Source organism: Orcinus orca, chromosome 1 (assembly GCF_937001465.1).
Source record: "Orcinus orca chromosome 1, mOrcOrc1.1, whole genome shotgun sequence".
In the NCBI taxonomy this organism is placed as follows: Eukaryota; Metazoa; Chordata; class Mammalia; order Artiodactyla; family Delphinidae; genus Orcinus; species Orcinus orca.
The window spans coordinates 184102166-184128094 of record NC_064559.1 but is presented as its reverse complement, the minus strand read 5'-3'; the positions used below and the strand labels follow the sequence as shown (position 1 = coordinate 184128094).

The following is a 25929-nucleotide window of genomic DNA, read 5'->3' as shown; positions in this document are numbered from 1 at the left end:
TGATGCCATCTTTTTGACACAGATCAACCCAAATTTACTGATCATTCTGGGCACAGCTTGTGCGAACCACTAAAGGGGGACAGAAGTGCATCTGATATGGTCCCTGCTCTTAAAGAATTTAGAATGTAGTACAAGAGACAGACAGTAATTATGGTAGTAGCCAATACTTCACCTGCATTCTTCTAGGTACTGTTCTAAGGTCTTTATATATATTAATAACAGTCCAATGAGGTAGGTACTATTTTCACCCCCTAAAATAGGGGAGGAGGAAATTGGGACACACAGAAGTTAAGTAATTTTCACAGCTAGTAAATGGCAGCACCAGGATTGGAACCAAAACAGTGTGGCTTTAGAGTCTTTGTTCTTAACTTTATCTTGTAGAGCAGTAGTTCTTAAAATGTGGTCCCCAGATCAGCAGCAGCAGCCCCATCTGGAAACTTACCAGAAACATGTATTCTTTGGGTCCCACCCAAGACCTACTGAATCACAAATTCTGGAGGCGGTGCTTAACATTCAGTGTTTTAACAAGCCCTCCAGGTGATTCTGATGCCTGCTATTTGAGAACCTCTGCTAGAGAAAAGCAAAGCATACGATGAAAAGTGTCAGAAATTAATCTTCCCAATGGGTAGCAACTGGATATGGTCTCTCTCTTAAGTTCCTAGCCTTCTGCACGGCATGTAGTGTAAAGTAGGCATCAAAAAATACAGATGGATGATGCATACATATGAATGAATATATGGAAAAGTGATGTTTGAGCTGGGGTCTCTTACCACCTATCAATTGATGCAGACCAAATAGGAGAAATGTTCCCCGAAACCGTGAGACCAGCAAGGAGGTGATTGTGATACTTTTGGCAAGGTATGGTAAAGGTCTGCACCAGCACAAGGAGCCATCAGAAGAATGTCAGGGAGATCATGCGAGAGCAGTTCAGGAGGTAAACATGTCAGGTCTTTGTGAACAGCTGTATAGGGGAAGAAGCAAGGGAGAGAGAGAAACTGTCATTTCTGGGATGAAGGTGCCCTTCACAGAGACAGGAGGTATAGGACAAGCACGTTTGTGGGGGAAAGATAGAGTTTGGATTTGGACTCTTGAAATTTGAAGTGCTGGTAGATCCAGGTGGAGCTGTCCAGCAGACACTTGGAAATATGAGTCTGAGACATGGTTGGAAATAGAGATTTGGAAGGATAGTTGAGTCATAAGAATGGATGAGACCTTTAAGGGAAAAGTGGAGAGTGGAATGAGAAGAGAGGTGGGTTTGAAACCATGGTGAACACTGTTATTTAATGAATCAAAAGCAAGAGGGGGGCCCTTGAAGAAGGCTGAAAAGGGCTTAGGCAATAGGAGACCTCAGAAAATGCTGAAGCCAAGTAGAAGCCTCAAAAAGGAAGGAGACGCAAAGTGTCATATGCTGCAGAGAAATAAGAGTTGAAAATTATCCTTTGAATTTCGACACAAAAAGTGTTTTAAGTGACATGGTGAGGGCAGAAACGGATTGACTGAGTTGAGGCGTGAGCTGTAGATGAGAAAGTGGAGACAGGTGTTTCCCAGGTCCCGCAGGTAGAGCTCAGGAGCTGCACTCAAGTTGAGACTGCGACATCTTCCAGGGTAGGCAGTCTCTTTCATATCTGTGGTCTCAGCGCCCGGTAGTCGGCCTGGAAGAGAGGGTGGCGTCAGTGAGTTCAGTGACTAGGGACGGAGAAAGGCTTCGAGGAGGCAATCGCTTTGCAGCCGAGGCTTGAAGGATGAGGGTGATTGGGAGGAGAGGTGGGAGGCAGGGCCCCTGGGTGACGGGGCTCTCGGAGTGTGTGAGGGTGACCTGGGAATGAGGTGGAAATGTGCGCGTGGCCCTGTGTGAAGGGGGGAGGCTGTGTGTAGGCTTGGAGGGATAGGTTTGGGGAAAAGACAAGGCCGGAGGTTGCTGCGGGGGGTTGTCCTCCCGCCCCGCCCCACTTAAGCCACTGCGTGGTTCCGCGGCGCCTCTACCGGAGCCCTCTCGCCGGGCTGCATGGCGACGGGTGACCGCCAGGGGCCGCTGCCTCCGGTCCCCGGTGCCCCCGCCCCTCTCCATTGGCCTTTGTTGCTGTCGGAGCGCCCCGTTTGACTCGTTCCCGTCCGCCCCCTGGGCCTGGCGGTCGCGCCTGCGCACTGGCAGCGGGCCGGGCGCTAGCTGGGGGAGCTGCTGCAGGCTCCGCGGCGGCGGCTGCAACGGAGGCTGCGGGGGCGGCGGCGCGAGCGGCCGGGCTTGGGGGGGTAGCCGAGCCCGGCCCGGGAGCCCAAGCAGCTAAAGTGCGGGGTACCTAGGCCCTTCACGCTGGACTCCACAGTCTCCGGGCCGCCTGACCTCCGCACGGGTATATGGGATGGAAGCGGGACCCTCGGGAGCAGGTAAGGGCCCCCGGCAGAGGGGCACGGTGCATGCTCCAAGGACTAGGGGACTCCCGCGTGAAGAGCAGGATTTCCGAGTGAGGAAAGGTTTCCTGAGTGAGGAAAGGGGCTCTTATGAGATGGGGGGCCCAGTTTGAAGGGGGCTGTGTGCAGTTCCGGGGGAAACCTTGTGAAGGGAGCTCAGAGACGGGGGCCATTTATCAAAGGAGGCTGTATGCACTCCTGGAGGTGGGAAGTGCTCTGGGAGAAGGGCCTGAACGCACGTAAGGACACTCGGAGATCCCGGGAGGCCTAGGGAGAGGCCCGGCAGGTGGCAGGGGGCGGGCCCCAGGTGTCCAGGAGAGGAGGGGGTCGACACAGATGGGCCCAGAGCTGCCGCATGCCGGGGGCGGGGGCTCAGCCGGGCTGGGCTGGGCTGATGTCTTTTGGGAGAAGGCGCCAGAGCTGGGCTGTGAGCTCCGCCCCAGCCGGGCCTGACGCGGGGGCGAGGGTCAGGGGGCAGTGGGTGGGGATCCAGCCCCGGGATCCCCCCCCCCCAGTCTAGGGAGATGGAGCGGAGGCGCCGGAGCATGCGCGGAGGTGGCAGCTGGAACGGGTTGCCCGATGTGGTGGGGGCGTGGCCGCCCGAACCCCCCACCCCCAGACCCGCAGGTTGGATTGCAAAAAGGAGCGCACTGTTGGGCTGCAGTCTCTCTTAGGTTATGCTGGCAGAGTACAAGTGGAAATGGGCCCCTTCCCCATCTTGGGGCTCTTGCACTTGGCCCTGAAAACCTTCAGTCATAATTTGCAAGAATAGGTTGAGGGAAACTGCTAAAGTGCCTTATTCTGCCACTGGGATGAGGAAAGACTGGGATGGAAGCAATGTTTTAGGTTATGGACGGGTCCCCCTTGAAGACAGGCCTTAAAAAATGTGTTGGTTACTGAGGTACCAAGGCCAGGACCAGGTTTACCTAGAAGGGGTTTTCTGCCTGGTTTGCACGGTCCAACAGTGAGCAGAATTGGGATCTTTTAATCCAAGGAAAATGACCTCTCTATTGAATGTCTCCTGAGTCGACAGCCTAATCTTTCTATACCTTAATATTTTTATGTTTGTTGTCCCCCACTGAGTATCTTTTCTTTTTCCTCTCTCTACTCCCCAGAAACTGTCAGGGCCATGTTATTAGACCCAAGGTCGTCAAGCTAGCCTTTTGTCACAAATACGTTGTTTGGGGTAGGGGGAAGTCTATAGCCTTCACCATGGTGTCCCAGGTGATAGCCTTAACTTCTTCTTATTTACAATCAGGAGAAAAGGCGGTAAGAATAGAGGAGAAACTGAGGCAAGGCTGCCCCAAGAAGACCAGAGTCCCTGGATGTGTTGTGTAGTGGTGGCACCTCCTGTGTCCTGTCTCTTACCCTTTTGATGGGAGGAGCAGTCTGGACCTGGGAATCCTTTAGGTCTTGTCTCACTACTTCCTTCCATTTGATCTCGGAGTGGGAATAGGATTTCCATTTGGGACAGGAATTTCATTTCTGGTTGAAGCATCTTTGTCTTTTATACCAGATCTAATCCCCTTAAGGAAATAGCTCCTGCCGACTCAGACTCATTCTTCGAGTCATCCATTCAGTGATCTATAAGTACTTAGTGACTACTTTCCCCAGGACAAAAACAACCTTGTAAAGGCTGTGTAAGCCTTAAGGTGGAATGCAGGGAGCAACTGACTTCAGAAAACTACTTCCTCCTTCCCTTAGGCCCCTTTCTCCATTCCAGGAGCTCTCGTGGTTTTCTGGGCTGGAGACTACTTGCAGCAACCCAGGGACTAGAGTAGTAGAGGTCCCAGAGGTCCAGATGGATTGCTGGGAGCTGGCACCCATACCAGATTGATCTATTATGGTGAATTTCTAATAGCCTCTAGAGTGATGAAAAAGTTGACTTTTTCTGATTCATGTTACATATTTATAGCTTCTAGGGAAGGAACTAGAGCCTGGTATCTGGAGTTGGCTGTAGCCTAATGAGGCGGGCTTTACCTCATCAAAAGGTGTAATTGAAATTCATTCTGGAAGCTGTGAGTGGAGGGATCCCATAACTGCCTCCTTCCTAGGCTCGGACTATTTTCTTGGAGGTTTGAGGACACAGTACGTACACAAAGCAAGGTATTGTTGCTGGCTTCACTGGGCTTATGGCCAGGTGTGCCTTCTGTGCTCAGGTGTGTTACAAGTACATATACTGGACTGGGAGCTCCCAGAGGGTAGAGGTGGTGTCTGATTTATCTGTGGAACCAACCAATGTCTAGGCCCTGACACAAGTACGTCTTTATTTTTTGAATTGAATCACATTCCAGTGTGAACATAAATGGTTAAGCACATGTGTGGATATTTAATAATTTGTGTGTACTCAGTGTGTGGACAAATTCTTTTTGGAGCGATTGGCCCTTTACTCTTTGCTTACTGGACAGCTAACCCAACCTTGAGTTTGTCTTTTGAGTGGGCTGTCTAGCTTATTGGGAGGTATGTGTGCCTCAGAACTGCAGGGAAGGAATCCCTGAGCCAGGCCTTTCAGCTCTGTTACTTTTCCTTCTCAGGGCTGGTTGAGGATGGGGGAGGGGGAGTGTCCTTTTCATAGCCCCTCCCTCCATGCTTTTGTCTGCAGGGAAGGGCCCCGCCCCTTTCCCCCAAGGCCCAAGCTTTGTCCTCTGTGCTGGGGCCCTCATCTGCATCACAAAGTGGCCGTCTGTCCCCGTCTGGGTCTGAAGGGAAGTGTCTCCCTTTCTCAGACTAAAAGCTGGGGGCAGGGTGGGGTTAGGGGAGGAACTTTGTACTGCTGTAAGGCTTGCAGGGGAGTGGAGTGGGAGAGAGGTTCTCTCTTCCTCCTGCCTTCCCTAGTTTGGGTATGAAGGGGAGGGTGGGGGCTCCTTGTTTTTCCAAAGCCTCCTAGGAGTGGAGGGTGCCTAAGGCTAAGTCTGGTGTGTAGTCCTGTTTCTGGGAAAGAGAAGGTTTTGAGGCTAGAGTGTCTGTCCCATCCCCCATCATTTCTACCCAGCCCCTAGCTCTAGGGGATGTCTTTCTCCCAAGGCTCCTAACAATTATTCAGCCTGGGAGGCTAAGGAGGTGAATGGAATGTAAGAACTTGGGGAGGGAAAGGGTATCTCTTACCAGCTACTTCCACTAGGGTCATGTTTGTCCTGTGCTGGGTTTATAATTGTTTCTGAGCAGTGTGCAGGTGTTTGTGTGCTGTGTATGCTTGTGTGTTCTTTGTGGTGTGTCTATGGATCTGTTTGTTAATTCATTTAGTATCTGTATATTGAGCACCTATATGCCAGGCGCTGGAGATTCAGCAGTGACCAAGGCAGATACAGCCTGTATCTTTGAAGATCTCACAATCTAGGCTGGTGAGGGGTATGTGTATGAAGGTACACTGTCCAGGTCTAAGTATGTGTTTGGATGTGTATGTCTATCTATGGCTTGTGTATAATTTCTGTTCAGCTCTTTCTGGGGTATGTGGCCAGGTGCTAGTAGTTAAGCTTTCACTTCCCCAGGTAGCTGAATCCTGAAGGCCTTTTCTCCCCAGACTGGGCTGCCATTCCCGTCTGTGTTTCCCTGTCTGTGGAGTAGGGTAGGCTTGACAGGTGGTTAGAAGGAGACACAGCAGCTTAGCTCTGGAAAGCAGGCCCCTCCCTTGAATGGTTCTGACCTCTTCCTGACCCCCCTGCTGAGGATATGCCCCATCCCCCCAGCCTCGCCAACTGTGAAAGCAGATCTCTGGTAATGGGAGGTTCTGGGCTGTTTTGTCCCTCTTTCCTCCCACCTGGGCTGGTCCTCTGCTGGCAAAGACAATAGTAGATGCTGAGGGAGGGTTCTCTTAGGCAGTTTCCTCTTTTCTTCCCTTTCCCCTCAAGCTAGAAAATAAAACCAGGGGCAGCAATCAGACTGGTGGCAATAGAGGAGAAAGTAGTGGGAGTTGGCCCTGCCCTAGCCCTTTCCCAAGGGCTGCCTCTGTCTTAAACCCCTTCTGCTACTGTCTGGGCCCTCTGTGTAGAAGGAGCTGTGGGCCTGGAAAGAATCTTGTATTCTTCTTCCCAGAAGCAGTAATCTCGTCTTCTCCAGGATGCTACTGTCTGCCCCTCCTTCCCAAATCCTCTACGCTAGTTTACTCTTGCCTCAGTCTCCTATAGTTAGCCTGTCTTCATTCCCTAGCTTTTTCTTCTTTTGAACGTCTTCATTGTCTCCCCACTTGCAGCCTTGCTTCTTGCCCAGGCTCTCAACTCTAAACTGTCTTGCCCCAGCCCTAACTCCAGCCTTTCCTCCTTCCCAGTTCAAGCATTTTTGGGCTGTGACCTCCAGTTCCAGCCTCTTCACCAGCTCCGTGTTTCAGCCTCTCTCCTTTCCTTAGTCTCCAAAATCCATCCTTTTAGCCTTTTCTCCTTTTCTGCTCCATCCTCAGCCATTCGGTTGCCTTAATCTTTTCTCAGACACTGCCCTGTTCCTTGCGTGGCCTCCCCCCATCCGCCCGCCCCAGCACTTGGCCTTCTTTAGGTCTTCCTCCTGCCTGCAGTGCAGAGAAACATTAAGATGATACTATTTTGTGTTCAGGATGGTGATGAGTGAAGTGAGCATCTGGCTGACAGATAATAAGGCTTTCTTGGTCTGCTAGATACCTGAAGGAGTCTTCATCTAGTAGAGGGAAGAAAGAGTTTTGTTACTAGAGCCAGATTTAGCCCGTCTACTTAACATGTAATAGGAAGATATTACATACTCATTTGATGAATTTAAGATAGACAACAAGGGTAATTTTCCTAACTGGAAAGAGTTTTTAAAAAATGAGCCTGGGTTGTTTCAGCCAGTGGAAGCCCTCAGTTGGGTTGGGTAGTCAGGAAAGAGGCTTTTCCTACACTTTGCTGCTCCCGTTCTAGGAGGCCTTGTGCCTTCTCTGATCAGAGTGGTAAGGAAATTACCAGACTCTACCCTCACCAGCCTCTCTGTCTTGTAGCTGCAGGCACCTACCTGCCCCCCCTGCAGCAGGTGTTCCAGGCACCTCGCCGGCCTGGCATTGGCACCGTGGGGAAACCAATCAAGCTTCTGGCCAACTACTTTGAAGTGGACATCCCTAAGATTGACGTCTACCACTACGAGGTGGATATCAAGCCGGATAAGTGTCCTCGCAGAGTCAACCGGTAAGTAATGCACGTTTAAGCCACTAAGTCCAGTAGTCCTTATTTTCCTGAGTCTCACAGCCTTAAAAGAGAATCCAGAGGGGTAAAAGAAAGACTAGTAGAGGGTGATATCACCAAATTCAAGAAAGTTCTTGAGGAAGAGATTCTAAGTAAGGTAAATGTTGAAAAATATCACTGGATTTGGCTATTAGGAGACAATTGGTACCTATTGCCACAGTAGTTTCAGTAGAGGAGTTGGGCTAGTAATCTAACAGTGAGTTAAGGAATAAATGGAAGGTAATGTGGTAGGGATAGTGAGAACAGATAGCTTTTTTCTAGATAGCTTGATAGTGAAGCATGGGGAGAGAGGGAATATGTTGGCTAGAGAAGATTATAGGGGTCAAGTATAGTGCCTACTGCATTTCATTATTTGTTGAAATGAATAAATGAAAAGTTTTTAAGAATGAGACATGGGTATGTTTATAAACCGAGAAGGAGCTAGTGCAGGAGAGGTTAAAGGTACAAGACAGAGAGGAGAGGAGTGAGTGGGATGTCCTTGCTGAGGCAGGAGGACACATATATATATGCACAATGTAAAAAAAAAATTTAATATTACAGGAAGAGTAGCAATGAAAAATGTCTCGTATTACCCTGGCCTCCTGTCTCCTAGTCCCTTTCCCCAGATGCATTCATTATTACCATTCTTGAGTACACTTCCAGATATTTTTCTATACATATGCAAGCCTATATGTTTACAGAACATTTTTAAAGCACACAGAATACAGAATCTTATATACACTGCTCTGCACCTTGCTTTTTTCCACTGAACAATATAATTTGGAAAGTAATATATATCAGTACCTACATATCTGTCTCATTCTTTTGCATAGCTTCATAGATATTCCATTGAATGGATATATTATAATCTATTTAATAAATCTATTCAGGAACATTTAGGTTGAGTCTAAACTTTTGCTACGAAAGTGAAACTGTGTAGAATATTAATATAGATACATTTTTGCACGCAAATACAAGTGTATCTGTAGGATAAGTTCCTAGGCTGGAATTGCTGGCATAATACATTTAAAATTTTTGAGATGTTACCAGTTTTTTTTAAGGTAAGTTGTACCAATTTATACTCCCATCAGTAAGGTATCATCCCATATCCGCACCAATTCAGTATATTGGATTTTTTAGTTGTTGGCATTCTGATAAGTAGAGAATTGTATCTTGGTCTAATTTTAAATTGTATTTCTCTACTGAGTGAAGTTGAACATATTTTCAGATGTTTAAAAGTTATATATGGAAGGGATATTTCAAGTGTGAGAGGAAAGAAAGAGGAAAAGAGGCAAGTGTATATAAATGTATTTGTTTATATGTCTGGGAACTTGAGGGTGGCCTTGCCTTCTATGTTCTACTCCTTTCAAAATTATTAAAGATGCTTTTTGATCTGAGGTAGGAGTGGATTCTGTCGTTAGGCGGGTAGTGGAGAAGGTTTGACACAATCTATGAGGATGGAAGTGATCAGAGATATGAAAAAGATTGCTGGGCAGCACTGAGGCCTAATTGGCATTAAAACCATGTGTTTACAGTTGCTTCCAATGTATAGTTTGAGTCTTTTAATCCAATAGTATTCAAGAGCTTTGGTTTAGAAAGCGAAGAGTTCAGATAGTTGGATGGACTGGGATTTTGAAGGCTAGATGGATACTCTGGAATCTAAGTAGCAGAGCACAGGAACTGAAATCAGGAAAGAGATGATAATGGAGAGAAAACAGGGTGGTAGGACTAAGGACTTCAGAGAGATGGAAGAGGTGAGGTTCTTCTTCCACACTTTATTCCTATTCCAATTCAGGTCTCTTCCCATCTACCTTTCTTGATTATCAGCTTGGGGATTGGAGCAGCCTAGATTTTGTTCCTGATTCTGGACAGACCCTGAGATTAAGCCCTTCTCCCCTCAGCCTCCCCCTCTGCTCAGAAGGCACTCACAACCACTCTTTTAGGTCCTTCGGAGCCTGGGTGATCCGAGGACCAAAAATATCACCTGGGAGCGTATTAGAAACGTAGAATTTCAGACTTTGCTCTAAATCTGCTGAATCAGAACCTGCATTTTAGATCTCTAGGTGGTTCATATGAATGTTGAAGCTTGAGAAGCACTGCTTAGAATAGAGATTAGTAGCTGGTAGGACAGCATATAGTAGATGGGACATTGCCTGGAGTTTAAATTACTTCCAAGAGCTTGAAGTAGTAGTGTTTCAGCTTCCACTGGCCTTTCCCATTCCCCACAGGGAAGTGGTGGAATACATGGTCCAGCATTTCAAGCCTCAGATCTTTGGTGATCGCAAGCCCGTGTATGATGGAAAGAAGAACATTTACACTGTCACAGCACTGCCCATTGGCAATGAACGGGTAAGGTTGGGAGTCAGGCTGGACCTGTCTGGGGAGGGACAGAACTCAACTAAGCCTGTTTGGAGTCTGGCAGTCCAGAGATCCCTTTCGTCTTTTGTGCTGAGAAAGTGTGTTTTAGGGTGAGGGATGGGTAGGTGCTGATGTTTATTTAGCCTCTTGTATGTCTGTCCCTGTCCAACAGACTGAGATTAGACTTAAAATAGACCTAAGGGACTTCCTACTAAGTGTGGTTGAGAGGGACAGATACACTGAGCCAAGGTGGCTGGAGACTAAGGGGCTGGATTTACTCTGAAGTTTTCATTGTGAGTCCCTATCAGATTAAGAAGCAGATTCTGGGAAATCTATGGGGTGAAGGATAATAGGGGCAAGGCAGGGAATATTGGACTGTGGGACAGCATCAGCAATCTTTCACCCCTTTCTCTTTCCTGAAGGTTGACTTCGAGGTGACAATCCCTGGGGAAGGGAAGGATCGAATCTTCAAGGTCTCCATCAAGTGGCTAGCCATTGTGAGCTGGCGCATGCTGCATGAGGCCTTGGTTAGTGGCCAGATCCCCGTTCCCCTGGAGTCTGTGCAAGCCCTGGATGTGGCCATGAGGCACCTGGCATCCATGAGGTACTGGGTGTAGTTAGTATCTGGGCTACAAGTGGTGGCAGAAGTGCTGTGGGAGGAGGAGGGGAATGAGCGTATATTAAGGTCCCACCGTGTGCCTTTCAAATAAAAAATTCTTTGAAGCCCTACCATATACCAGGCAAGTGTGCATATACATTTAGATGGTTTAAAGCTTTGGCCCTGTCCCTTGTAGATATCTTTGGACCTCACCCCATCTGTCCCTGCAGGGCAGTAAAAGGGGAGAGACTTGCACAAGGTCAGTCACACAACTAGTAAAGGATCAGAGCTGGAATTAAAGCCCTGGTGTCCTGCCTTCCAGGCCAGGGCTCCTCCGTGCCCAGGATGCCTCACAGGGTGGGGGCCTGTGCCCGAGGGACCAGTTCTCTGCCTGTCCCTGCCAGGTACACCCCTGTGGGCCGCTCCTTCTTCTCACCGCCTGAGGGCTACTACCACCCGCTGGGGGGTGGGCGCGAGGTCTGGTTCGGCTTTCACCAGTCTGTGCGCCCTGCCATGTGGAAGATGATGCTCAACATTGATGGTGAGTGGGGAGAGCTATGGAGCCAGGGGCACCCTGAGTCCAGTGACCACACTCCCAGCCTCATCCCTCCCAGCTCTGTAACCACACTCCTAGTCTAATCCCTACAGCCCTGGGACCCCTCCCCCATCCCAATACCCTATAAAGAAGAGGGTGTAAAGAGCAGTGCTTCCATTTATTCTGGAAGACAGAACCTGAGCTGAGCTGTACTTACCATGTCCCCACAGTCTCAGCCACTGCCTTCTACAAGGCGCAGCCAGTGATTGAGTTCATGTGTGAGGTGCTGGACATCAGGAACATAGATGAGCAGCCCAAGCCCCTCACGGACTCTCAGCGTGTGCGCTTCACCAAGGAGATCAAGGGTGAGGACCCAACCAGGCGGGGAGGGGAATCAGTGCTACTTTCTCTTTAGTCCTAAAAGGAAATCCCCTTGGGATATATTCAGGGGAGAGGCCAAGCCTGGGCACATGAGCAACCTTTTCCAACCCTGACAAGCAGTGTGTGTGTCCCAGGCCTGAAGGTGGAAGTGACCCACTGTGGACAGATGAAGAGGAAATACCGCGTGTGTAATGTTACCCGCCGCCCTGCCAGCCATCAGACGTAAGTTGACAGGGCTGCTAAGCCATACTGTTGGTGGAAGAGGGCCGATATTTCAACATACTCTGTTCACTTTCTCTGCACCCACACCTGGCCCTGAGGATGAGCCCTGTTTTTGAAGATAAGCTGTGGGAATTTGGCATCCCTCCCCTAACCTTCCCAGATCCATTGATACTCTCCCTACCATTTTTACCTTCTTGGTCTCCACCTTTCCTTCTTGGGCCTTTACTGGAGAGCAGGTGTCTTTCTCTGGCTTCTTTCTCAGTTCTATAAATGTTAGGATCTCTCTCAACTTATTCTTCCTCCTGAAAAAGCAAGTTGATATCCTAGGCTAGACCCTTGGGAAAGTTGTCACTGATTCCATCTACGTCCTTCACTTCAGACTGTGCTGGGCTGTGAGTGCCTACTGTGTGTCAGGCTTCATGCACAACACTAGACATACAGATGAGTCAGATATGATCTGAACATTGTGGAACTTGCCTTTCAAATCTTTGGCTTCACTCTTGGAGCCCTGTATTTCCTCTGCTTTCCTGTGAGTGGTGGGAGTGCTCAAAGAGGTTGGATAGGGATGAAGTCAAGTCTGGCGCTTCCCATGGTTGTAGGTCTAGAAAGGTGTTACTGAATGCTAGGCTATGACACTTCTTTCCCTTCCCCCAAACAGGTTTCCCTTGCAGCTGGAGAGTGGACAGACTGTGGAGTGCACAGTGGCACAGTATTTCAAGCAGAAATATAACCTTCAGCTCAAGTATCCCCACCTGCCCTGCCTGCAAGTTGGCCAGGAACAAAAGCATACCTACCTGCCCCTAGAGGTGAGACTGCCAAGTAATGGCCTGGCTGGGGAACAAGCACGGTACCTGCACACTGATCATCAGAGGTCTATTCTTCCATTTGTAGTCTCTCATCATTTTTAGGTTTGGAAAATTGATGTTCTGAGAGGTCATTCTGTGAAATGTAGGCCTCATTCTTAACTGCTGAGTTCTTTACTTATCCCGCATCCTGCTCTCGTATTCTTTCAGGACTGCCAGGCAGAGGCGAAAGCTGTATTTACTGTTTAATAAGTAATTAGTTCATTCAGTACAGAGATTTCAGATACCTACACTCATGTCCTCTTAATTTCTCTTTCCCTGTCTGGAGCTCGGGATCTAAATGACCTAAAGATACAAGTATACTTTATTTTACAGAAAATGTACATGAACGTTACCTATGACGTGAATCCTGTATCCCCAGTGATCAATGTGTTCCTTTTTTTTAAAACTTAATTAATTTATGTTTGGCTGCATTGGGTCTTCATTGCTATGCGCGGGCTTTCTCTAGTTGTGGCAAGCGGGGGCTACTCTTCGTTGCGGTGCGCGGGCTTCTCATTGCGGTGGCTTCTCTTCCTGAGGAGCACAGCCTCTAGGTTCACGGGCTCAGTAGTTGTGGCTCAAGGACTCAGTAGTGGCTCACGGGCTCTAGAGTGCAGGCTCAGTAGTTGTGGCGCATGGGCTTAGTTGCTCCGCGGCATGTGGGATCTTCCCAGACCAGGGCTCGAACCCGTGTCCCCTGCATTGGCAGGCATCAGATTCTTAACCACTGTGCCACGAGGGAAACCCAGTGTGTTCCTTTTGAAAAAGTTTTCGCTCCAAGATTTGTCATATTTTTATGCTTCAGCAGACCTTTGAAATTCTGCAATTAAGGAAAGAATAGTAATGCTCTTAAGTCATTACTTAAGTCATTACTTAAGTAATGCTTTTAAGTCATTTGCATTAAGTCATAGAATGCAAATGGAGAACCACTGGGCTGTATTTGGTTTTCTATACACTAGCCAAAATGTCTAATGAGAAACTGTCTCTGACTGCTTCATTGTCTAGTCTAGTGCTGCTCAAAGTGTGGTCAGTGGACCAAGAGCATAGGTATTACCTGAGAGCTTGTTTGAAATGTAGAATCTCAGGTTTCACCTAGACCTACTGAATCAGTATCTCTTTTAACAGAATCTAAAGAGGATTCATATGAACATTTAAGTTGGAAAAGCACTAGCCTAGATGACCGTCCTACTCTGTTCTAGCAGCAGGAGTCAGATAGCTGGGACCAAAACTTAAGCCTTCTTTCTGTGAGCTTCTGGGATTTCAGAACTAACCAGAGGAAATTAGGCTGAAGGGAGAAGAGATCCCAAAGCCCAAGAACTCTGACTTAGTAATAGCTGCTGATGCACAGAAAGTGGGATGAAGACAGTATGTTCTCTGAGATGTAAACAGAAGTCTTTAATGGCAATTACAGCTAAGTAGATAGGCTTTGGGTAATATCTACTGCAAGCTGAGATTTGTTAGCAAATTGACATTACTTCTGTTTAAACAATAGTTTCCAAGGTGAATAACTTATGTATTTTGATTTTTACTGTTGCTTGTTTATTTAACAAATATTTATTGAACTCCTACTATGAGTCATACACTCTTAGGTGTGGGGAAAGCAGAGATACAAGACAGATAAAGTCCCTGCTGTTATGGAGCTTATAATCTAGAAGGGGGAGATAGATAATAAGTTGATAAATAAGATAGTTTCAGTTGGTGGTAAGTGCTATAAGAATAATAAAACAGGTTAAGGGGATAGTCATAAGGGTGGAGTGGGTTGGAGATTCACTTTAGTTATTGTGGTCAGGGAAGGCTTCTTTTTTTTTTTTCTTTTTGGCCACACTGACGGCATGTGGAACTTCCTCAACCAGGGATCAAACCTGTGCGAGTGCGGAATCTTAACCACTGGACCACCAGGGAAGGCTTCTTTTAGGAGACATTTGAGCTGAGTCCCAAATTATGAGATAGAACCAACCTTTTACAACCTGAAGGAAGAGCCTTCCAGGCAAGAGTTTAATAGTGAGTACAGAGGCTCTAAAGCAGCAGGGAGCTTGGATCTTCTTAGAGAGACAGAAGGCTTAGTGGCTGGTATGTAGTGTATGAGGGGAGAAGTAGTAGGAGATGATTTTGGAGAGAGGTACAGGGTCAAATCACATAGGCTATTGTAGGTGATAGGTTTTTTTTAGAATTGCTTTATTGAGATATAATTCACATTCCATAAAACTCACCCTCTTAAAATGTACAATTCAGTGGGTTTTAGTTAATTCACAGAGTTGCGCAACCATTACCGTTGTCTGATTCTAAAACATTTTCATTGCCCCCAGAAGAAAGCCCATACCCATTAATAGTCACTTACCATTCCTTCTGCCCTCCTCACCAGCCCCTGCTAACCACTGATCTACTTCTGTCTCTGTGGATTTGCCTATTCTAGACATTTCATATAAATGGAATTATATAATATATGGCCTTTTTTTAAGTGGCCTATTTCACTTAACATAATGTCTTCAGGGTTCATCTATATTGTAGCATATGTCAGAATTCCCTTCCTTTTTAAGGCTGAATAATATTTCGATGTATGTATATACCTACCGCATTTTGTTTGTTCATTCATTGATGGACACTTGGGTTGCTTTCACCTTCTAGCTATTATGAATAATGCTGCTATGAATATAGGCGTACAAATATTTGTTCTAGTCCCTGCTTTCATTTCTTTTGAGTACATACCCAGAAGTGGAATTACTGGGTCATATGGTAATTCTGTGTTTAATTTTTTGAGGAATCACCATACTGTTTTCCACAGCAGCTGTACCATTTTACATTCTCACCAGCAATGCACAAGGGGTCCGATTTCTCTACATCCCTGCTTTAGTCTTTTTTCCAGTGTTGATTCTGTAGTTGAAATTATCCGTAAAGAGTTCTACAACTTAAAGTTACCTTCAAGAGAGCAACCTCACAAATTTTAACAATTCTGGATTTTCATTAAGGGAATTGACTAATTCTTTGAGGTACAGAGTCTAAGGGCAGGTGACCTTGTCCTGGTTTTCCCTACCATTGTTCAGCATGAACTCTGGAAGTTAGGCAGAGAAGCAGTACTTAGTGTATTGGCCCTATGGGAACAAGTTTTACATTTCATTTCATCTAAATCCTCACAACAGCTTCAGGAGACAGCTAGTGCTTTTTCCGGTGGCTAAAATTAAAGAAGCAGAGCCTTAGAGTGGTTAAGAGTCCTACCCAAGGTAGCATCTTCTAGAATTGGCAAAGCTAGACTTCAAACTCAAGTGTTCTTGAGTTCTCTCTACTTTGCCAAAAGGCTTCCTGTTCACTGCTTCCTGAATATAGTATATTGGGCAATGGAAGTCTTATATATCACTAGGAAGTCTTTTCTGATCTCCATTGTGTTCTCTTGGGCCCAATACAGAGAACCATGTGGCAGGATGTTCCTCACACCAACAGAGCACACTGTCAGTCAACAGACAGTGATTTCTATAGTCCAAGGGCTCAGTGATCATCTGTAGGCTCGGGCTCAAGAGTTGAGTCACTGCTGGTTCTCCTGGTGTGTTGCAGTGTGGAACGACTGACTGCCTGCTACCATTGGAGAGCTGTCTGCTACCTAGGCATCCAGTTTGTGTGTATTGAGTTTTTTTAGTCTTAAGAAGAGCTCTAGACTGGGTCCTTTGGTAAATAATAATTTATGCTACAACTTACTGAGTGTTTACAATGTTCAGAACTGTACTTGGTTCTTTAAGTGCTTTATTTAATTTAGTCTCCAGACAGTCCTAGGAGATTGTTACTGTTCTCCCTATTTAATATATGAGCCCTGAGCCCAGATCTGCCTCTGGATCCCAAGCTCTTAATCACAAAGTGGCTGTATTACCTTTTGTATTGCACGTGGATATTTTCTAACTTACCTGTCTATGAACAAGGGATTTTCTAGTCCATTTCCCAGGACTGACAGCCAAGTCCTCTTTCCTTACTATGGGGCTCCGGGTATAGGGTGAACTATACTCAGGCCAGCGGTACGTATTCTTGTTTCCTTAGGTCTGTAACATTGTGGCTGGGCAGCGCTGCATTAAGAAGCTGACTGACAACCAGACTTCAACCATGATAAAGGCTACAGCTAGATCGGCCCCAGACAGACAAGAGGAGATCAGCCGCCTGGTCAGTGAGGATGCAGAGAAACGTATGCTTGGTTGCTCAGTCATGGGAGTCCCTGGTAGCACAGATGCCTTTCTGCCCTGGCAGGACCCTTAGGAAAACAAAAGTCTGGATTTGTTACCTGGGACTCCATAGGACTGCTCTTGCTTCTTGACCCTGTAGCTACTTTGTTTCCTATCTCTTTTTCTCTCCTGTATTACTTCCCTATGTTATCCATTCCCACTTACCTCATCTTCCACTTCCCCCCAACCCCTTTTTTAGGGCTATTTCTTGCCAGCCTCAGCTGTTCTTCAGGGCTTTCTGCTTGGGACCTGGAAGGTGAGCAGTATTGCCAAGCTACTGCTCTCCTGAGATCCCCTTCTTTTGTCTTACAGATGAAGAATGCCAGCTACAACCTAGATCCCTACATTCAGGAATTTGGGATCAAGGTGAAGGATGACATGACGGAGGTGACGGGGCGAGTGCTGCCGGCGCCCATCTTGCAGTACGGCGGCCGGGTGAGCAGGGTCAGGGCCAGACAACATCTCTGGGACATGTGGGGGGAGGTTGGGTTGTATAGCCCGTGGCTTTTGCTCCCCTACGCACCTGGCTCTACTGAGGCTCACCTGGACGCCCCCTTTGCCTATCCCCAGAACCGGGCCATTGCCACACCCAATCAAGGTGTCTGGGACATGCGGGGGAAACAGTTCTACAATGGAATTGAGATCAAAGTCTGGGCCATTGCCTGCTTCGCACCCCAAAAACAGTGTCGAGAAGAAGTGCTCAAGTAAGGAGGTTGGGTGTATGGATGGAAGGGTGGGAAGGATCCTAGAGCTGCCTAACTTCCTCTACTCCCAGGGGGCCACGATTTGATCTGTAGTCTGTTCTTTCTGAGTCTTGACTCTCCCCACCTGTGCTGTCTGGCTCACACTTCTGCCTGCTTCTTTTCTGTCCATCTGTGGTCAGGAGTCTTGATAAGGAGCCATATCTGCGTCAGAGATGATGATTTCAGGACATGAATCTCCTAAGGGAGACCTGAATTATTTTATTGTTATAATTATTAACATGGATGGTAAACAGTAGTAGTGATGACTATGTTTGTGCCAACATTGTACCTAATTTTATGTTCTCTTATTTCATCTTCACAGTGAGTAGGTGGTGGTATTTCCATTTTCAGGAGACTGAGGCTCAAAGAGGTTAAGTAACTTGTACAAGGTTTGCATATCAAGAAAGTGTCAGATTGGAATCAAATCAGTTCTGAGGTTTCAAAGCTTATATTCCTAATTGGAAATAAAAGTTCAGCTGGTACTCTGAGCTGTCCTTTCCTGTGCACAGAATTTGTTCAGTCGGGTCCAAGTGACCTGAATTAGGTGAACATGAATTGTAAGGGCCTCTGAGCCACCTGTGGCTGAGTGGCTGGGAGTAGATGATAGCAATGAAGAAAGTGATATAGCCAAATGGTTTAAAGGAACAGTTTAGGGGAGTAATGGTCTTGAATGAGTGAATAAGTAAGTGAAGAAGTCACCAACCCTTCCCCTGCAGTCTTCTTTTTTTTTTAACAGCTTTATTGAGATATTTTTCAAATACCACAAAATTTACCCATTTAAAGTGTACAGTTCAGTGTTCCTGCAGTCTTTTGAAGTGGTAGCTTTTTTTTTTTCTCTGGATCTGGAGTAAGGTCAGTGCACTCTGGGGCTGAGAAAGAATCAGTGGAGCTGACCACTTCGGGCAGTGATGAGAATTAGTAGAGATGTGTGCCCTGGTGGGTTCAGCTGGCCTTGGGATTTTCATAAGAATTAGTTACAGCAGCTCCTGATGAATATGGAGACTCTGGCCCTCCTTCTCCCCTCACAGATACATAACTACTTCCACACAATTATAGTTTCTCTTAAATGTGTTCCTCTTGTCTCCTTTCCTGGGTTCTTGGGATTTTAGCCCCATTTAAGCCAGGCTGCTCTTAGCCTTGGCCAGGCTTTGGAGGGCTGGTCCTTAACCAATATTAGAAAGGCTCTCAGCGCTGTGCCTTTGTGTCACATTGTTGGTAGCTCCACTCTTGGTGTGTTTCTCTCTCATTCCCGTGTCCTTCCCCTGTCCCATTCTTTTGAGAAGCAATTTGTTGTTTTGGATATTTTGGGGTACAGAAACTGATAAACCTAGAATCTCAGAGTTGGAAGGAGTCAGTTCATCAGACAGCCCCTTCTTGCAATGATCCCTAGATTCAGGGAGTAAAAATGTGACTTGTACACCTGGGTCAGGGTACCCAGTTGCATGTATGGTTCTGGGCTAAAGATTAAGATTTGAGAGTTTTCGGCTGTGGCAGTGGATGAGATTGTCCAGGGAGAATGTGCATAGTGAACAGAGGCTGAAAATAGAACCCAGAGAAACCAGAAAGGAAATAGAACAAAGTTCCTACATGTGTATGAGGGAATGGGATCCAAAGCACAGGAAAAGCCATCCTTTCCACTGAGACAAAAGGGGAAGAGATGAGGTGGAGAAATTGGTAATTGGGGAGGTATAAGGGAGTCCTAGGGTCAACCCTCAGAATTTTCTTCTGGCTAAAGAAGCCGTTACCTCAGCTGTATCACTTTTAGGACAGGATTTTAAGACTTTCTCCATCCTCGAGTTCTCTAAACACTTTGTGGCCCCCAGCACTGGACATAATATCCCAAGTGTGATCTGGTAATAGAAGATAGGGAAAACCACTTTCCTGGAAGTAAAGACCCACTTATTGATGGAATCTGGTAACACCTTGGCTTTTTAAATAGCTATACTGTAGTTGTATACAAAGCAGAGAAATGGAAGAAACACTGTTAGGTTGTCCATCAGAGCCCTGGCTCTTATTTACATGAAATAATAGGTTATATTTTTTATTCTAATGTTTATTTGAAAGAATTTTTTAAATTAGAATAATATGGAAAACATCCATGTGTCCATCATCCAGAGTATTGTCATATTTATTTTATCCTTTTTAAAAAGTAAATAAAATAGTAAAGATAAATTTGACATTCCTTTATATTCTCCATTCTAGTCCCGTTCCTCCTTTCTGATGCAGTCACTGTCATGAATTATTATAACCTTCCTACCCAATTTATGTATTTTATATACCTATATGTATATAAGTGATTTAAAATTTTATACAACAGTGTTGTACTATATTAATCTTACGGGTTTTTTTTCTTTTTAACTAATAAGTAAGAAATTTATTTCCTCGCTGTATAGGCTTTTAAATCCATCTTATTGATATTTATATGCTATATAATAACATCCCCTAAACGATTGCTTTTATTCTCTATTTGTACATTGTTGCTTTTAATCTAAATGCAGGACTTTCACAATTGAATTTCCTGCTGCTCCTTTCAGTCTGTCATTATATTTATGTAGCTCGATTTTTTTTTTTAATCTGTTGCATGTGAACCCTCTCTTCCAGCTTTGTCTTCCTTTCCTAGGGTAAAGCTCTAAAGGCAAAAGAAAGAAGCTTGTTTAATTATTTGCTCTCAGGCTTCAAAGAACCAGTAGGGGAGGAGGGAGCTCATTTTTTTCTGAGCATCTCCTGTGCTCTGATCACTGTTGGAACCTTATTTATTTTAATTTGAGCCAAGAGGCCTTCCTCTTGGGCATCTTCCTATTGCTGTAGACTTGAAACATAGGAACCAGCTGCTTGAATGGGACAACATGGGGGACTTTGAGAATTCCCACAGATCCCTTCTCTGGGCTCCCTCAGCTCTCTGCCCATACCATTGAACACTTGGCAAGCTCTATCTTGTCCTATCCAACTGTAAATGTGCTTTTTACACTAGATGTGATGATGTCTCATTCATCTTATAATCTGTCAGTGCCTGTCGTAGTGCTAGGCACCTAAGATGGAGGCATTTGGTTAGAGGTATTAAAGTGGGACTTACCTGCCTCCTGTCATGACCATACTTGTGCTGCAGGAACTTCACAGACCAGCTGCGGAAGATTTCCAAGGATGCAGGGATGCCCATCCAGGGCCAGCCTTGCTTCTGCAAATATGCGCAGGGGGCAGACAGCGTGGAGCCCATGTTCCGGCATCTCAAGAACACCTACTCAGGGCTGCAGCTCATTATCGTCATCCTGCCAGGGAAGACGCCAGTGTATGGTACAGTTCTGTTGGGACAGTGATTACGGTGATAGGACTCCTCTCAGGGTAGCTCCCTGGAAGATCCTAGGGACGACTCAGTGTGGATTCTTGGCTCTAGCCAGAGCTGTTCCTTAGTGTCAGTGCTCTTCTTAGAGGAGAAATATTAGACTATATGAGCCAGTTAGTCATCTCTGGTCCTGTTTACCTGCTCACAGTCCTTCCCAGTAACATTTATTGGGGTCCTCTGTGTGCTGGTGTGTATGCCAGGCTAAGCTGAGCTGGATACAGAGATGGGTCAGTCCAGATTCCTATTCTCAGGAGTGCATTGTCTGTCAAGACAATAGGGCAGCACACCCAAGCAGAATTTGTGGTGGTTCTGTTGGTGTTCCACTGCTGGGAATGATGGAGACTTTTTGAGAAGCTTTCCCTCTCTTTTCCTCTTTTTTAAGAATGAGAATGACTATATACATCTCTGACTCAGTGCTCTTCTCTTACTCTTTTTTTCCTTCTCCACGTCTCCTCTTCAAAGGAAGAGGTGTCTCTCCTTTTATCTTACTCAACCCACGTGTGCTCTTGTTTCTATTCCTTCCTTTTACCTTTGGGACCCTTGAACCCTCAAACATCTTTAGATTCCCCACCCTAGAGCACATTACCACAGTCATGCCATCTCCTTTAGCTTTTCTCTTCCTATTTTTTTGTTTTTCTTCATCAACGTTTTTAAATGAGTTCTCTACATTTTCTACGCCCACTTCCTCACCAGCCCCTTACTCCTTAGCCTTTTTCATTTATTTTACCTCTGCCATTCTCCTAAACCTCCTCTGCAGAGGGTCACCAATGACCTTTCTCCTCTTGACTTCTTGATATTTTCTCCTGTCTCTCCTTAATTGTTTTTGTCATTACCAGGAATGCCTGGCATTTTCCAGATTTCTGTACTCTGCCCTCTCTGCCTTTTCATTCTAGTGAAATTCTCATCCATTTCAGTTGTTTCAGTCACCAACTATTGTTACTGTATGTTATATTGTATTATTAAAATCTTGATTCCACCCTTGACCTCTCTGCAGTTCCGATCTCTCCCTTTGACCTATCTCCTTTCCACAAGAGTTTATTGATCACCTACTGTGTGTGAAAAGAAACACCGCTAGATCCTGAATACATTGGTATGTGCTCTCTGCTCTTACAAAGTGTTTTGGTGAACCATTTCTTTACTAGCTTGTCTCCTCTGTCTACCAGTAAGCCCTTCTCTTTACTTTTCTCTTCTGTGTTGGCATCACAGTTGCTTCTGGGTACCTTCATCCAGACTTTGGGGACAGTCTGTCTTCTCTTTGCCTCACCTCTAATGCTCTTTTTTACAGTATTAAGGTGTATTCCCTGCTCTCCACCCACTCTTCTCAATTTAGTTCTAACATTTCTTCTTAAATCTTTCTTGTATAGGTTACTGGATGAGACTTTTTGTGATTGTACTCTCAAAAAAACCCCAAAAACCTTCATTAGCCCCCATTCACAAAATAAAAGTTTTTTAGGGCCCTGATCTTAGTTTAACCTTTTCAGCTTCAGGTACTGTTCCCTTTGCCACACATACCAGAAAGATGACTTGTTCTGGAATTAGATAGAACTGGATTTTAATCCTGGCTATGCCAGATTACTGTCTTAGGCAAATTATCTAACCTTTCTCAGCCTCATTAATTAATTATATAAAATGCAGCATCTAACACAGTGCCTGTGACATAGTAGATGCTCTAAATGCTCATTCCTTGTCTCTGCTGTCTAGTCTCTGGTTTTGCTTACATCATTTGCCTTTGCCTAGAATATTTAAGTACTCTTTTTATCCTCCACCTTGCCCTTAAAATTCTCTATCCTTCAAGTCCTAGTTTAAATGTACTTATTCCTGGAAGCTTTCTCTTGTCATCCTACCTACAGGATTAACTTGTCTCTTTTTGGATTCCTCTAGAAATTGTATCAGGCTGCTGATCAATTACGGTCTTGCTTGATATTGTTTTGAGCATGGAGTGGATCTGATTCTGCTCTGAAATCTTCTTCCCTCTGCACATATATACCCAAGGTAGAGCCTTCCACTCACATGATACTCAATACTTATGGAAGTTGGTTCACCTCCAGTCCATGTCTCTCTTGGGCCATAAATTGGTGTCCCTTGTGATTGATAAAGTGGAGTGTCTTTTTATATTTCTATTGGCTGTTTCATGAGCCTCTTTTGAGAAGTGCCTGCTCAAGTCTTTTCCTTTTTTCATTGGCTTCACTACCTTTTTCTTATTGATTTATCGGATGTTTTTTAGGAGAACTGCCTTGAGTAATTATCCATGTTTCTGGTTTCCTCCATAAAGGGAGAATCCAGTGTTTTTGGCCTGCATGTGGAGTATAGTGCGGCATGCTTGGAGAAGTCAGTGCTTACTCAGAAAATTTTCCCTTCCCTGGGCTCAGTCATGTTATACCTCTCTCCAGTCTCATACCTTGATTAGGACCTTGGGTTTCTTCCACTTACATGCTGTTCTTTGATTATATTGAATACCACTTAGGTGATGGGGGCGTTGCCTAGGAATTAAGCCTGCAGATAAGAGGAACAGTCAGATTCTTTTAAAGATCCTTCATCCTCCTTCCTGGTAGGCCAAGTGATGGTCAAAGCAAGGTCCACATGCATTGTGATTGCCCTGAGAGTGTAAAAGGATAGTGTCACATTTGTCCAGTTCTAATCTGCTACCACACCTCACCCTGTTCTTAGTATTTTTAACTCCTTCCTCTCCACTAAACTGGTACAATTTTTTTAATGTAAACTTTTTATTGAAGTACGGTATACATATAGAGATCTTTTGTGTTCAGTCAATTAATTCTCACAAAATGTCTTAGCAAGGTAACCAGTACCTAGTTTTGATAGTAGAACATTACCACAATCCCAGGCTACCAATCACTACAACTCCCCATCAGTGTTAACCACTATTATTTTGGCTTCTAACACCATAGATTAGTTTTGACTGTCTTTGAACTTTATATAAATGGAGTCATATACCATGTACCTGTTTTTGTGTCTGGCTTCTTTCACTCAACATTATGTTTGTAAGATTTATCCGTGTTTGTTTAGTTGTAGTTTGCTACAGTTTTTCCATTATATGATAATAACACAATTTACATGTATTTATACATTCTACTGTTAATGGACATATTTGGGTTGGTTCCAGTTTTTACTATTATAAATAATGCTTCATTGAACATTCTTGTACATGTCCTTTGAACATATATGCCCATTTCTATTGGGTGTGTAACTAGGAGGGATTTTAAGTGTACAAATGTATACTTCCAACAGCAGCAAATGAGAGTTGTAGTTATTGATGTCCTTACCAGACTTGGTATTGTCGCTTTCATTTTAGCCATTCTTATGGGTGTTTAGTTATACTGCATTTTGCTTTTAATTTGAATTCTCCGGTGATTGATAAAGTGGAGTGTCTTTTTATATTTCTATTGGCTGTTTCACGAGCCTCTTTTGAGAGGTGCCTGCTCAAGTCTTTTCCTTTTGTTGCTGGCTTCACTACCTTTCTCTTATTGATTTATAGATGTTCTTTATAATTCCTTTATTTAAATTTATATGTATTATACATATCTGTGGCTTGCCTTTTTACTTTCTTAATGGGTTCTTTTGTTGAACAGAAATTTAAAATTTTAATGTAGTCCTATTTGTCAATATTTTTCCTTTACGCCTAGTACTTTCTGAGTCCTGTTTAGGAAATCCCAAGGTCATGAAGATACTAGTCTGTGTTTTCTTTTAAATGTTTTTTTTTAACCTTTCACGTTTAGAACTAGCCTGTGTTCGCCAGAAACTGTTGCTTTCTCTGTCCCTTGGCAGTGGTTCCTCTTTTGGTGCAAAGCCTAGAATCTCAGCCTCCTGCCCACACCTAGAATCAGCACATGTACCCAGGGCAAAAGCAGCTGCAGCAGATGGCTCACCTCTGTGAGATTCTCTCCCTCTCTGCAGTGTTAACCCTTCCAGTTCTTGTTGTCTTAGCACTTCTCTACTGCCTACAAAAAGATGATTTCTATATTTTATTTGGCTTTTCTGAATGTTATGTGCAGAGACACTGGTTTGCCTCTAACTTTATCTATTAGAAGTAGAAATGATCCCTTTAGCTTTTTAAACATTCTCAAATCTCTCCCATTGAAAACATATCATACCGTTCATAGATCCTACATCTCCTCCTTGGTACTTTGTATTACCAAAAACAGTTTTTGCCTCTATACATTAATTTTTGCCTCACTATCACAAAATTCTGGTCCTCATTTTACCAATCTCTTAGCAGCATTTGACTTAGTTGAACACTTGCTCCTTCTTGAAACACTCTTTCTTCCCTGGCATTCATGATATAATACTGTCTTGATCTTTCTCTTGGTTCTCTGAATTTTTGTCCTTTGCAGACTCATCTTCTTCCTGTTCTGCAAGTATTGTGAGTTCAGAGATACAGGTCTAAGCCTTCTTCTCCTTTCATTCTGTTCTCTTCCTTGGTGATCTCAAGATCATGTTTTCAATTACTGCCTGTACCTAAATAGCTCATAAATTTACATCTCCATTTCAGACTACTCCTGAACTTCCAACTACTATACTCAGTTGCGTGATGGATATCCTCACTGGGATGACCAAAAAACACTTCAAACTCAAAATGTCTCAAAAAGAACTTATGATCTATCTGTTCTATTATAAAAATCTAGAAACTCAGAGGTTATCCATAAGAATTATTTTCCCTTACATATATAGTCTCTTGAATCTGTTTCTTTCCATCTTGACAGCTGCCTTCTTAAGCTACCCTCATTTCCCTAGATTGGTCTCATGACCACATTCTTCCTCTCACACTATGGTTCCTTTTTATTCTCCTTTGTAGTTACTTTGGCCTTTCAGTTTCTCAAAAGTATGTTGCTTTCTCCTATCAGCGTACATTTTTGCACGCTCTTCCCTCTGCCTGGAATGCTCTTTCCCATATTCCCTCTCCCTTCTAAGTTCTCTTCTACCTTTAGATTTCAGTTCACTCATTACTTACTCAAGAATCCTTTCCTGACTAGGTTATTACCCCCGCGTTATATGCTCTCACAGCTCCATGGAGTTTTCTGTTGTAGCATTTGTCATTGTTATACTTTTCATAATTTTTAAAATTAGTCACTGGATAGTAAGCACTATAAGAGTAGGGACCCTGTGTGTTTCTGGTCATCATTGTGTT

At 44.8% G+C, this 25929-nt stretch overlaps 1 protein-coding gene across 4 annotated transcripts in view; it reads left to right on the top strand.

The window, feature by feature from the left end:
• The first annotated feature begins 2095 nt into the window (after nucleotides 1–2095).
• Nucleotides 2096–25929, top strand: part of LOC101279452 (argonaute RISC component 1) — a 39673-nt gene continuing 15839 nt past the window's right edge. The window contains exons 1-12 of one of the 4 annotated variants that reach the window (XM_033422151.2): nucleotides 2096–2385; nucleotides 7349–7532; nucleotides 9797–9917; nucleotides 10349–10530; nucleotides 10929–11065; nucleotides 11290–11424; nucleotides 11575–11662; nucleotides 12321–12468; nucleotides 16525–16644; nucleotides 17016–17147; nucleotides 17274–17407; nucleotides 20553–20737. In XM_033422151.2, the coding sequence (XP_033278042.1) occupies nucleotides 2361–2385; nucleotides 7349–7532; nucleotides 9797–9917; nucleotides 10349–10530; nucleotides 10929–11065; nucleotides 11290–11424; nucleotides 11575–11662; nucleotides 12321–12468; nucleotides 16525–16644; nucleotides 17016–17147; nucleotides 17274–17407; nucleotides 20553–20737 (1591 nt within the window). In that variant the 5' untranslated portion in view covers nucleotides 2096–2360. Of the gene's footprint in view, nucleotides 2386–7348; nucleotides 7533–9796; nucleotides 9918–10348; nucleotides 10531–10846; nucleotides 11066–11289; nucleotides 11425–11574; nucleotides 11663–12320; nucleotides 12469–16524; nucleotides 16645–17015; nucleotides 17148–17273; nucleotides 17408–20552; nucleotides 20738–25929 lie in introns of those variants that run through there. The other 3 variants (XM_004266468.4, XM_033422153.2, XM_033422154.2) reach the window with 3 other exon arrangements.